General features: G+C 37.7%; 1 protein-coding gene across 3 annotated transcripts in view; it reads right to left on the reverse strand.

Annotated features, from left to right (window-relative positions):
* Positions 1-14,307, reverse strand: part of SEC24A (SEC24 homolog A, COPII coat complex component) — a 67,921-nt gene that overhangs the window by 4,995 nt on the left and 48,619 nt on the right. For all 3 annotated transcript variants that reach the window (XM_046665687.1, XM_046665685.1, XM_046665686.1), the window contains 5 exons: positions 11,933-12,106; positions 7,789-7,899; positions 5,752-5,927; positions 2,152-2,289; positions 174-278 (listed from right to left, as the gene is read on the reverse strand). In XM_046665687.1, the coding sequence (XP_046521643.1) occupies positions 174-278; positions 2,152-2,289; positions 5,752-5,927; positions 7,789-7,899; positions 11,933-12,106 (704 nt within the window). The remainder of the gene's footprint in view (positions 1-173; positions 279-2,151; positions 2,290-5,751; positions 5,928-7,788; positions 7,900-11,932; positions 12,107-14,307) is intronic.

Consider the following 14,307-nt stretch of genomic DNA (forward strand, 5'->3'; position numbering starts at 1 on the left):
TGATAAGACATTTTGTACCTGGCATGGAAGGAGGCTATGGAGGGAGAAGGTGGCTAATACAAAAAGACACAGATTAAACAGCATATGATCTGTTCAGGAAGAGAGAGATTAAAGGGAATGAAGGTACAGTAATATAGGCAGAGAGAAGGATCCAGATCAGTCAGACTACTCACAGAGCCTGCGTCCATGAGGAAAGCTCCATCCCTGCTCAACTTCTCCACTGACAGCTGAAGAAGAGGCGGCTGAGGTATGGTTCGGTCATTGATGTTGAGTGCTCCCTGAGGAATTCAGCAACAGATTAAAGCTTGTAGATACAGATAACATGGAATCACAATTACACAAAAAATTTTTAATGAATGTTACCTCTGAGACTTTGGGCTTTACTTAGCTAAATCACAATTAGTATATTTAAATATGAAGAAGATGAAGAACTATTTATCACTTATCTAAACAAAGCCACTCTGAATCCGAATAAAGCCAAATTAACTTCTAATCTTAACTATTATTTTAAAAACTAATACAGTAAATACAATCAATACCCATGTATTCTGAACAGATAAATGACATTAGTGAGATCCAAATAAAGTCTGGAATTTAGTTAATAATAATGGCTGATTGCATGGCTTAGGTCATGTGCACATCCTGAAGGAGGAATAAAAGCCTAATGCAATTGAGATTTTAATAGTTCTCTCTAATTTAAAATTTATTAAGGCCAGAAATGGAAGTTTCTCATTTATAAGTGACTATACTACTGTTACCTGAAAACACACACATATCCCTTAAATATTTGTAATTATTCATTTTTTATCAAAAATAAGTTTAAGTGCTTACATTCCATACTCAATTAAACCTTATCTAAGGGAGGAAGTAAATAAAGTACTGACCTACTAATAGGTATTCTCCCTCCAGTGATGAGGCTTTAGCTCCGTGAGGGACTATTAACCTCAGCACCTTAAGACCTCTGGCCTTAGGGCACGCCGGGAGCAGGAGAGAGACTATAACCCAAATTTAGCCAATCAGAAATTTCTCCTGGAGGTTTTCTAATGTGAAATAAGGAAAGAGAGCCTTGTCTTTCTCTGGTGGTAAAGAAGGGAAGCTATCAGTGGCAGAGTTTTCTAGTCTTGTAGAGAAGGCTGATCTGAAAGAATGAAGCAAAGCAAAGAAAGTCTTCGAATCTGAGCTATAGATCTGAGTCAAGCTCTACCCTACTCTTTCCTAAGCTTTGTTTTTGAATGCCATCAGTACCCTTTCCTTCCTAAGGTTACCTGCAACCAAAAGAGTCCTGATAAATACACCGACAGGCTAATAGTGCTTGTCTTTGGATATACATTTATGAGAGGTTTGTTTTTCTTTTTGGTGGTTTCCATATTATAGACATACAATATTCCATTTATATCTTTATGTTAATTTGCCATTTTTTAATGTGAGAAATGGATAGGTCCAGTTACTTGAACTTGTGAGACACAGGATTGATCCTGAGTTATTTTTGTAAGACAAATAATGTTATTGACAGTTATCATTTGCTAAAAAGTTACGTGAAATTTAACAGGCAATTTCTCATATATATATATATATATATATATATATATATGTGCGCAACGTATCTTAAATTCTTTAAACTTTGAAAGGTTTTTAAGCAAAATATTACTTCCAACATACATAGCCTAACTTGATTACAATTTCATAAAGAAAGGCTATGATTTAACATTTTCATGCTGTGACTTTAATTTAGGTAAATTTCCTATCAAGGACAAATAATGTTATAATTTAGATAAATATTTTTTCTTTAATTCAAGAACACTGTTGCACTAAACATTGACCTGGGGTGTTCAGATGTAATTTCATTCTCAGGATACTCCTTTCAGATCAATTTGTTTAAATAAATAAATCATAGGTTGCTCTGGTCAATTTCACAATCTATTCATTTACTTAGATCTGCTCTGGAGATCTGTCTTAGGCAACTTAAGTAAATTTGTTTTACGCACTATTTTCAGAATCTTCCCAAAACCAAATTTTTTTCACACAGACATAGCAAAGGAATAAAATTAAAAGCTTTAAAAAAGAAACCCCTCCTCATTTCCACAATGGATTCAATATAATTAGGCTTATAAACCTTCAAGTAAAAGCCACTAAAAAATGAATCAATCTTACCTCATCTGAGAGATTGTCAACTCTATACAGACTGGGATGAGTTGTGAGCATAAGGTAAACCAAGGGCTGATTTTTTACTTGACACATAGCAAAGATGCGTTCATCTAGACGTGCATTCATCCCAGTCTGGAATGACTTCTGTAACAAAAAACCACCCCCAAATCCAAAAAAAGAGGTATTTAACAAACATATATAAAACTTTGCAAATATCAGTTGTTAAAAGAATATCTTCATACAGAATTAGCAAATTTATTGTTAATTATTCTTTGAAAAATATCTTTTAAGAAGTCACACACAGCTATTAAATTGTGGCTATATCCCCACCTAAGTTTTGAGAAATTAATTACCTGACCATGGCAAAGTCATTTGATCTCTCTAGTGTCTGTTTCCTAATCAGTGAAATAGATCTAAACACTCTATCTACCACATAGTGATAGTGATGTAAAAATCTAGACACCACTACGAGAGGGATAAAGTTATACAGCACATGACAAAATAAAGACACATATGAAGGACCAAAGATCTAAGTGTTCTATAAATGCTGGGTGATAATTAATGGTGGTTTACTATCCTTGTTTCTCCTACAGTTAGAGAAATTAAACAATGTAACAAAGTTTACAAATCAACCAGGAAAAATAATACAAATGAGGGAAGCTACTTAGTAGACTAGAGTTAATAAGTAATTGTGAGTTTTAACTGGTATGTTGGCTTCATGGAGAATAATGAAGTTTTGGTTTCTTTTAAAGATTGGCACCTGAGCTAACAACTGTTGCCAATCTTTTTTTTTTTCTTTCTACTTTTTCTCCCCAAACCCTCCCCAGTACACAGTTGTATATTTTAGTTGTGGGTCCTTCTAGTTGTGGCATGTGGGATGCCACCTCAGCATGGCCTGATGAGCGCTGCGATGTCTGCACCTAGGATCCGAACCAGCGAAACCCTGGGCCACCGAAGTGGAGTGCGCGAACTTAACCACTCGGCCACAGGGCTGGCCCCTGAAGTTCTGAGGTAAGGCTTTAAGCTTTCCTATTGATGGTAACGGGTAGAAAGAGGCAGAGAGATAACAGCAATGAAATTATGCCTTAAAACAAGTGCACTGAACAACCAGAAGGACCTACAACCAGAATATACAACTATGTACCGGGGGGTCTTTGGAGAGAAGGAAAAAACAAAACCAAAAAACAAAAACACCTTTAAAAAAAAACAAAGAAGTGCATTGACTATAAATAAGGGAAGATTAGAAAAGGCTCAAGATTTTTTAAAGTGGTATGTGGATAGTTACTAAGAAAGAAAAAAAGTACTATGCAGAAAGGAAGAAGGGAAGTTCCATTTATTCATTCTAAAAATATTTACTGAGTACCTACTATGTGCTAAGAACTGTTCTGGGTGCTGGGACAGAGTGTAACAAAAGAGATAAAAATCGTTGTCCTTGGGGCTGGCCTTGTAGCATAGTGGTTAAGTTCAGTGCACTCTGCTACGGCAGCCTCGGTTTGCAGGTTCAGATCCCAGGCACATACCTACAACACTCGTCGGCCATGATGTGGCAGCAACAGAGGAAGACTGGCACAGATTTTAGCTCGGGGTGAATCTTCCTCACGAAAAAGAAAAGGTCAGGGGTGTGCTGGCCCAGTGGCATAATGGTTAAGTTCGCACGCTCCACTTTGGTGGCCAGGGGTTCACCAGTTCAGATCCTGAGTGCTAACCTAGCACCGCTCGTCAAGCCATGCTGAGGCAGCGTCCCACACAGAAGAACTAGAAAGACGTACAACTAGGATATACAACCATGTACTGGGGCATTGGGGAGAAAAATAAAGGGGGAAGATTGGCAACAGATGTTAGCTCAGGGCCAATCTTAAAAAAAAAAACACCACCACCTTGTCCTCATGGACAAAAATCCCAGTAAGGAAGAAGTAAATAATAAATAAGCAAAATATGCAGTGTGTCAGTGTTAACTGCTATGGAAAGAAATAAAGAAGGGAAGAGAGAGAAAGGATGTCAGGGTGGGGTGGGATGAGAGTGTTGCATATTAAATGAGGAGATCAGGAAGGCAGACCTCAGTGAAAGGATAGCATTTAAGGAAAGACTTGAAGAGGGAACATCTCAGATTTTTAAGTGTTAAAATTTAAATATTTATGTAATCTCTGTGTATTTATATTATATTCATCAGTGGAAATACATAATTTGAGTTAAAGAAACTAGAAGTAGATTCAAAAGCCATTCGTAACAGGGTGTAGTGGGTTGCCCTTCTCACCTGGAAGAGACGACATACACCAGACAGGTTGACCCTTGAGTTCAGAAAAGTATACAAATTGACATGACCCAGAGCAGTCCTTGATCAATTCTGGAATCCAGGATGTTTCCCCAGGTGAGTTACTAACATGAGCTTTTTAGTAAAACTTTATTTTATTTTATTTTTTTTTTGAGGAAGATCAGCCCTGTGCTAACATCTGCTGCCAATACTCCTCTTTCTGCTGAGGAAGACTGGCCCTGAGCTAACATCTGTGCCCATCTTCCTCCACTTTATGTGTGGGACACCTACCACAGCATGGCTTGCCAAGCAGTGCCATGTCCACACCTGGGATCTGAACTGGCGAACCCCAGGCCACCGAAGTGGAACGTGTGTGCTTAACCACTGCACCACCAGGCCAGCCCTTTAGTAAAATTTTATAAGGGAAGGTTACCCTAAGTCTACAAGCCTGGACATTATATTTTGGAGACTAGAAAAATGAGCCTCCTTCACCAGCCCAGCCTTTCCTTCTTTGCTTGGGAGCCTGGGGTAGAGGCAAAGGGCAAAGAGGGGAGACGAATAAATAAGTATCAAATGGAAAACTCTATAAATAAATATATGCACAAAGAGCTAGAGGACCATAGAAGGAAAGGTAACTTCCAGACAGATAAAACATTTGAGCTCAAAGACAAGGACAGGAAAGTACAATGCAGACCATGGAAACAGGTAAACAGGTGTGAGAAGGCATATCTAAAATAAAGAAGCAGAATGTGGCTGAAACTTGTAGGGAGCAGGAAAGAGCCAAAAGAAGAGTCTCACGTGTGACTTCTTGCTCTAGCAATAAAATACACAGTTCTTGTTTCAGAAAACTGATCATCATTTGCATCTTTTTTTTTTTAAAGATTTTTTTTTTCCTTTTTCTCCCAAAGCCCCTGAGTACATAGTTGTGTATTCTTAGCTGTGGGTCCTTCTAGTTGTAGCATGTAGCATGTCGCCTCAGCATGGCTTGATGAGCGCTGCCACATCCACGCTCAGGATCCAAACGGCGAAACCCTGGGCCACCGAAGGGAGCGCGAGAACTCAACCATTCAGCCACGGGGCCAGCCCCCATCATTTGCATCTTTGATAACACTGGTGAATACTCAGTGAGCAACTCTTACAAACAAGGCACATGCTTTAAATGAGCATTTTGTAACTTCTTCTGGTTAAAAATCCTCTCAAGGTTTGAAAGAGTTAAGAGTTTAAGAGTTAAAGTCCCTGTCTTCAGAAAACTTAACTGGCATAAAGTTATATATACAATGTTTAGTGATTCACAGGATAAAAATTTTTGCTTTTGACACTTTCACTGTACTAATTTCTGGTTTTGATTCTCTTACCTGTTTAAGGAGAGCCAACACAAAAAGTGGGAAAAGCCGCAATGAGAAAGGAACCATGAGTCCAGGCTGCTGGTTACTTAGGACTGAAGACCGATAAGCTGAAAGAGAATCTATGACGGCATTCACAAGGGCGTCCCGAGCATCACTCAGACTAGCAGTCACAGACCTATCAACAGCTACAAGAAGTGGGAGTAAGGACAAAAGAGAAAGAAGACAGAAGTTTAGCTACCCCACTGTTAAGGACAGAAGAGAGATTTTTTTAAATTATACAAATTCTCTCTCTCATTTATTACATACACAAGGTGCCAAACATAGCAGTTAAAAGCACATACTTTGGAGAATCAAACCAACCTCTGTTGAAATACTGCTCTGCTATTACTTAGCTGTATGACAATCTGGCAAACAATTTAACCTTCAAGAGCCTCAGTTTCCTTATCTGTAAAACGGGAAAACTGTACTTCATCGAATCTAAGACATTAATTGTAACCCACTACGTTATTTTATATACCACTGAGAAAGAAACACCACCAAAATTAAACACACGTGCTTTCTTAACACAGAGAATTTTTATTTTATATTTATATAAAGAGCTCTTGCAGAACTGTTTAGACGATTTCCATCATCTGTCAGGTCACTCTATTTATACGCATTTCTGCATACTCAAGATTTTTTTCAATACTAAAAACCTATAGTTGTTTTGAAGACTTCTCAAACTAAAACCAAATGCAATTCATGTGGTTCCAAAAGCACACTCAATGAAGTGATATTATTAACTGCTAGTTCAAATCTGTACATAGGCAAGACAGAATGAAGACAGTACTGTCACCTAGTCAACAGTAACTCTAAGACGTCATCAATTGAAGACATCCTGATTTTAAAGATTTTGATAAAATGTGAAAAAATGTGCATACTGGGATTAACTAAATTTAGTAATAGAACCAATACTTTGTTGTGAAGCAAGTTAAGATTATTTTTTAAATTCACAAATACTGTCTGATATATAGTTGTTGCTATGCTAATAATAAAGATAATAATCATGATCATACTTTTACCAAAAAGTATTAGTTCAACCAAAAATAAAGGCAGTGATCCCCAAATTTCTTAGGTCATAATCTTTAACTTTTAACAACATATAAGACTAAAGTGAGGTTGAGTCCTTTACCAGGCTCCATTAAAAAAAAACTTTCTCAAAAGGAAATTGAAGAAGATGGGTAATAAATCCTACTATAGGCAGATTTGAGTTTGAAGCAAATAAACCCACTGGCAGTCTTCAGTGAAGGAGAAAAAAACAAAATGATGTTAAGCTCTCAGTATTTGAAAAAGGGACCAAAAAAAAAAAAAAAAAAATCAAGAAGCTGCTATATCTGAGATGAGAGTAAAGCAGTAAAGAGATCAGTAAATTTCCTGCTAGCCCATGTGATCTGGCCAAGGCTGCAAATTTATGCATGATAGTAAACTCGTTTTCAATCCCAAATACCATAATAAGTCAAAAGATCTTTATAGTACACTGTCTCTAGTAATCCAAGTTACAGAGCTCATAAAAATGCTATTAAGCACTAATATTAAACATTAAGTAAAATACAGTTACTTAAGTACAGAGTAGGAAGATATGAGACAGAAAGCAGTTTAGCAGCTGTGTAACATCAGTGAGGGAAGGAGTAGGGGGTGGGCAGTAACTTCTAACTGGCATGAGGTTCTTTTGGATGTGACAGAAATGTTCTAAAATAAGATTGAGGTAATGGCCACACAATTTTGTAAATATATTAAAAGCAATGAAATTCTACACTTAAAATTGATTAAGTGATACAGTATATAAATTATATCTCAATAAAGATATTTAAGTTAAAAAAAAACAAAGAAAGAAAAAGCTATTGGTAGGAGATCCTTTCATTCAAATAGTTTACTTAGCAGGCACACACAGGATCCAAAACACTAAAACTCTTAAGCTAATTATTTACAGGAAAACAAAACTATGTCAATTTTCCTAATATTGTTATTTGCAAAATATTTACAATAGTAGATAATAACAGTTCTTACCCATATTGGCCAGTAACCCTGAAATTGCTTGAACATCAGCTCCAAGAAAGACTTCATTCAGAGTTGAAACTACTGGCAAACACAAAGTATGAACACGAATTCTTCTTTCACCTTTGGGGAAAACACACAAATGATAGTGAGATATCTATATAAAAAAATTTAGGGCCACGTCCAGTAGCCTAGTGGTTAAGTTCAGCACACACCACTTCAGCAGCCTGGGTTCGGTTCCCAGGCACAGACATACACCACTCTGTTAGCAGCCATGCTGTGCTGGTGGCCTGCATACTAAACAAAAAAATAGGACCAAGACTGGCATGGATGTTAGCTCAGAGCAAATCTTCCTCAGCACGGGGAAAAAAAAAGTTTATATTAAAGTCACTTGGAAAAATCACTTATTTTCAGAACCAAACAGAGTCTCAAATAGGTATTTAGAACCAAAAAGGGTTATATAGTAAGCAGAAATAGTTATCAGAAGTTTAATGAGTGAAAACTCTAGTTTTATTTCTTCTATTTTTGGACTACGAAATTGTTTTTGTCCAAGTTATTAGTGAAAAGACAACAGGGATCGTATTCAAATGATGGTAACATGCTAGCTTTTAAAAAAAATCTCTTTTCTACACTTTTTGGTTACTTTATCTTTTTTTGCAAAAAAAAAAATTTGAGTTAATATATATACTGTAAGACAATACTACTCCAACATGTGTTCTAGAGTCTGTTTTGATATTTAAAGTCCAGAGAAATCTTATACTTTTCTCCTTAATCACAGAAAACAACTTAAAAGAAAGCAACTAATAGTCACAATTCTCTTTGGTAATTACCCAAAACAACAAAAATCAATAAATACAAGAAAGAAGGGGCCAGCCCCGCGGCTGGGTGGTTAAGTTCGCGCACTCCGCCTTCGGCAGCCCAGGGTTTCACCGGTTCGGATCCTGGGCACGGACATGGCACCGCTCATCAGGACATGAGTGGCATCCCACATGCCACAACTGGGAGGACCCACAATTAAAAATATACAACTATGTACTGGGGGAATAGGGGGAGAAAGAGCAGGGGGGAGAAAAAAAACAAAAATGAAAATCTTTTGAGAACCATCAAATTTCAAATATCACGTCGATCTTAAATTTCTAATCAGTAAGACCCTAAACACCAAAGAAAAAGAACAAGTTAAAAAACTGGAGATGAGGGACTAGGCCAGTGGCACAGCGGTTAAGTTCACACACTCCACTTCAGCAGCCTGGGGTTCGCTGGCTTGGATCCTGGGTGTGGACCTGCACTGTTCATCAAGCCATGATGACGCAGCATCTCACATACAAAATAGAGGAAGATTGGCCCAGATGTTAGCTCAGGGACAATCTTCCTCAAGCAAAAAAAAAAGGAGGAAGATTGGCAACAGATGTTAGCTCAGGGCCAATCTTCCTCACCAAAAAAACCCAAAAACTAGAGGTGATACCCACATTATGACCTGTATTGACACATGAAGACTAATGAAAATGTATATTATGAGGAGCTCATACAAATTACTTCTGAAGAGAAGAAATAAGATCTACAAAAAAGTGTAACATTGTCTAGAGCTTCTATTCTAGATAAAAACATTGATAACTAAAAGAAAAAAGATACAATGTTTAGCCTATGAAATTGGCAACAACAACTATACACCCACAAAATCAAAGGCTGAAATGAAAAGGGCACTTGACGGGATTACAAACTGGTAAAATCTTTCAGAACAGTACTCTGGCAATACCAAGATTTTTCTGAACAGTTGATCTCTATACATTCTATTTCCAATTCTAGGAATCCATCTCAGGGAAATTATCAGAAATGACCAAAGATTTGTATACATGGATAGAAATTATAATCACATTTTTGACCAAAAAAAAAACATGAGAAACAACCTAAACTTCTAACAGTAAGTATATGAAAAGGAATCCAACATTACTTATTAGGGAAACACAAAATAAAACAAAAAGAGATTCCACTACACTTTATTAAAATGGCTAAAAACAAAACCAAAAACCCTCAGACCAAAAACAAAAACTAAACACTGAGAGCAGCTGGAACTCTCATACACTGCTGGTGGGAATGCAAAATCGTACAGCCACTTTGCAAACAGTTTGGCACGTTCTTAAAAAATTAAACATATACTTACCATACAACCCAGCAATCCGTCTCCTATGTATTGACCCAAGTGAAATGAAAAATTATCCTCACATAGAAATCTGTACACAAATGTTTATAGGGGATATATTTGAAATTGTCAGAAGATGGAAACAGCCCAACTGTACCTCAACCGGGAAGTGAATAAACAAACTGGACTACTACTGAGTAATAAAAAGTAACAAACTATTGGTAGATGAAACAACATAGATGAATCTCAAATGCACCATGCTAAGTGAAAAAAGCCAGATACAATAGGCTACCTACTATATGATTCCATTTATATGACATTCTTACCATCAGAAAACAGATCAATGGTTGCAAGGGGCTGGGAACAAGACAGAGGTTGACCACAAAAACATAAGGAGATTTTTGGGGTAATGGAACTGATTGTGATAGCTTGATTGTGGTGGTGGTTACACAACACATTTGTCACAACTTGTGGAACTGTACATTAAAATGGTAGAGGGGCCAGCCTGGTGGTGCTGCAGTTAAGTTCGCACGTTCCGCTTTGGTGGCCTGGGGTTAGCCTGTTCAGATCCCAGGTGTGGACCTACGCACCACCTGTCAAGCCATGCTGTGGCAGGCGTCCTACATATAAAGTAGAGGAAGATGGGCATGGATGTTAGCTCTAGGCCAGTCTTCCTCAGCAAAAAGAGGAGGATTGGCAGCAGATGTTAGCTCAGGGCTAATCTTCCTCAAAGAAAAAAACAAAAAACGGTAGAGTTTACCATATGTCAATTACATATTTATTCTTGTTAATGTTAAGAAAAAAATCAATAAGCAGAAGGGAGACTGAGATGTTCTTCTTTTGTCAAATAAAAAATGATATCTAGGGTCAGAAATCCATCTTACTTTTATATTTACGGTATGCTGTCAATTATAATCCTAATGAAAAAGCTAAACTTCTCTAATACTAAAGGTTTTCATTAAAATGCCTTTACTACACACTTTTTATAGACTTTGGAGGGTTGTAAAGGTGAGTAGACATAGTTCAGAAGCCCTCTCAAAACTCTTCTTTAAGGAGATAAAACAGAGTTAGAGGATGAGAATGGTGAATCTGTAAAACAATAAATTTAGGGGCCGGCCCTGTGGCCAAGCGGTTAAGTTTGTGTGCTCCGCTTTGGCGGCTCAGGGTTTCGCTGGTTCGGATCCTGGGCATGGACATGGCACCACTCACCAAGCCAAGCTGAGGCAGCATCCCACATGCCACAACTAGAAGGACCCACAACTAAAAATATACAACTATGTACTGGGGGGGCTTTGGGAGAAAAAGGAAAAATAAAATCTTTTAAAAAAAATTTAAATACATTTAACCGGCCTTCACATCATCCTTAGGACAAAACACATTATCAAGTAATTAGAAATAAACAAATTATACCTTAAAAAGTGTTTCTCATCTTCCATTGAGCTCCTTCAAACCTTAAGTCAAATGTCACCTCTGTCAGGCCTTTCCTGGCCATTCTATCTTAAAAGACCATCCCCCCAGCACTTCCTAAAACCTTTACCTGCTTTATATTTCTCTGTAACTAATTTCTTTGTAATGTACTATTATTTTACCTATTAATCCTCTTTATTGTCTGTCTCCCCTACTAGAATAAGCTCTATGAGGAAAAGGATTTTTTTTATTCAGTTTTATTGACCGTTGTGTCATCAGAACATATTTCAATGCCTGACACGAAGTTGACTCTCAATAAATACCTGTTAAATAAAATGGTTAAGGAAAACAATACCAAACATCTTGACCTTACCAGGAACAGCAAGAAAGTTCTTAAGATTAGGAATACTCTTTTGCTTAGTAGAAATGAGTAATTACCTTCAAAGAAGAGGGAGTTCATCACAAGCCAAAGACTACATGACCAAATCAAAACACTTACCTTTGCTATAACATTGTGCTTATAGTAACAACACTGTATTGTACACTTAAAAATTTAAGAGGGTAGGATCTCATGTTACGTGCTTTTCGCCACAATTTAAAAAAAACACTTACCTTTGCTGGATGTATACAAGAGTGCTGACTGAAAGGAAACCAACTGAGTGTCAGTAAGACTCTCTTCCACTGACATCTGTACTGCATATCCAGCATCTGGGTTTACATTTGGCAAAGACAGTAAGTCTGTTGACCGAACAAAGAAGTTCCCATGGAAAGTATGAATGGAAAGACCTAGAAGAGAGAAGTTTATCAAAATGATTTATATACATCTACATATGGATATTTACATTTTACCTTGTCACTTATCAGACTGGCAAAGAGTAAAAAGTTCTGATATGATATTGTGATTTATAATAAGATATATTTGTTCTTTGCCTGTTTCTGGTAGAGAGCTCTTAAAATGCTTAGAATTTCCTAAGTGATGAGAGTGATAAATGTCTTTTGCTATGTTAATGAGGTGTCTTTTTTTCTTAAAGATTGGCACCTGAGCTAACATCTGTTGCCACTCCTCTTTTTTTTTTCTTCTTCTTCTTTTTCTTCTGCCCAAAGACCCCCAGTACATAGTTGTATATTCTACTTGTAGGTCCTTCTGGCTCTGCTTATGTGGAACACCACCTCAGCATGGCCTGATGAGTGGTGCTAGGTCTAGGCCCAGGATCCAAACCAGTGAAACCCCAGGCCACCGAAGCACAGTGAACAAACTTAACCAGTCGGCCACGGGGCTGGCCCATAATGAGGTGTCTTTTGGAAAGTCAAGGTAACTAAGGATGGGGGCTGGTTGCCAGAGGATCCAACCATGTGATTAGAGGGTTGAAACTTTGAGTCCACCCACCCCCAGACCTACAGGAGAGGAGAGGGGCTGGAGGTTAAATCAGTTTCAATGGCCAACAATTTAATCAATCATGCCTATGTAATAAAGTCTCCATAAAAACCCAAAAGGATGGGGTTCATAGAGCTTCTGGGTTGGTGAACACATGGAGATTCGGGGAGGATAGAGCGCTCGAAGAGATTATGAAGTTCCAGAAGCTTCGTGCCCTTTCCCTTTCCCCATACCTTGCCCTATGCATCTCTTCCATCTGGCTGTTCCTGAGTTATATCCTTTTATAACAAACTTGTAATCTAGTAAGTAAAATGTTTCTCTGAGTTTTGTGAGCGACTCTAGCAAATTAATCAAACCGAAAGAAAGGGTCATTGGAACCTCCAATCTATAGCCAAACAAAACCATCCGGTAACAACCTGGACTTGCAGTTGGCGTCTGAAGTGTGTGTGTGTTGGGTGGCAGCGGTGGAGGGCAGTAGTCTTGTGAGACTGAACTTTAACCTGTGGGTTTTGATGCTTTCTGCAGGTTGATAGTGTCAGAATTGAGTTAATCGCTTGGTGGTGTGGGGAAATACAACCCACATGTTGGAACTGGGAGCAGAATCATATTAGATAATATACAGTAATTAGGGTAAGGGAGGAATAACAGATATCTTCTTAATTCAAGGTGGAAATTCATATTTTCAAAAAGCTTTTCTGGAGGATAATTTGGCAATATCCACCAAAATTATAAATGAATACTTACTTTGACTCTAGGAATTACATATCTAAGAATTTATCCTACAGATACCAGTAGGAAAATAACTAAATTGTGATTTGTACATTCTACTGAATACTTGGTAGAAGTTAAAAAAGAATGAGATCTGAGGCCGGCCCAGTGGCATAGTGGTTAAGTTTCTGCAGTCCGCTTTGGCAGCCTGGGGTTGGCCGGTTCACATCCTGGGCACGGACCTATGTACCACTTAACAGGCCACACTGTGGCAGGTGTCCCACATATAAAGTAGAGGAAGATGGACATGGATGTTAGCTCAGGGCCAGTCTTCCTCAGCGAAAAAGAGGAGGATTGGCGGCAGCTGTTAGCTCAGGGCTAATCTTCCTCAGAAAAAAAAAAAAAAGGAGATCAATCTTTGTAAATTAATATTACTGGACCTTGGAGACTTGCTGAAAACATGTACAATGTTCTTCATGAGAATACATTGTACTATATAGATTTTCCACGGAGAGGTACATAAGCATGTAAATGTAGAGAAAAGCCTGACATATACACCAGCGTGATTACAGTGACTGCATAAGAATGGAGTGAAAGTTAAAGTACGCACACAGAAAAGCTGATACAACAGGACTTTAGCTTTATCAATAATGTTTTTACAAGAAGAGCTGTATATTTCGCTTGTAAAATAAAAACCAACTCTAAACCAGTAATCAGAAAAAAAGAAGGAAGTAGGTCTGTATGTATAAAAATAGAAAGGTGAGGTTAAAAAGAAGCCAGATGTGATTCCCATTGCTTTTATTTGAAGGCTAAAATATATGGTTATATATGCACAGGAAAGCTTTTCAAGGGCATATGAGAAACTTTAAGGTAGAACACACTGGGTTAAGTTTCATTTCTCATT

This window comes from Equus quagga, chromosome 7 (genome assembly GCF_021613505.1).
Source record: "Equus quagga isolate Etosha38 chromosome 7, UCLA_HA_Equagga_1.0, whole genome shotgun sequence".
Classification (NCBI taxonomy): Eukaryota; Metazoa; Chordata; class Mammalia; order Perissodactyla; family Equidae; genus Equus; species Equus quagga.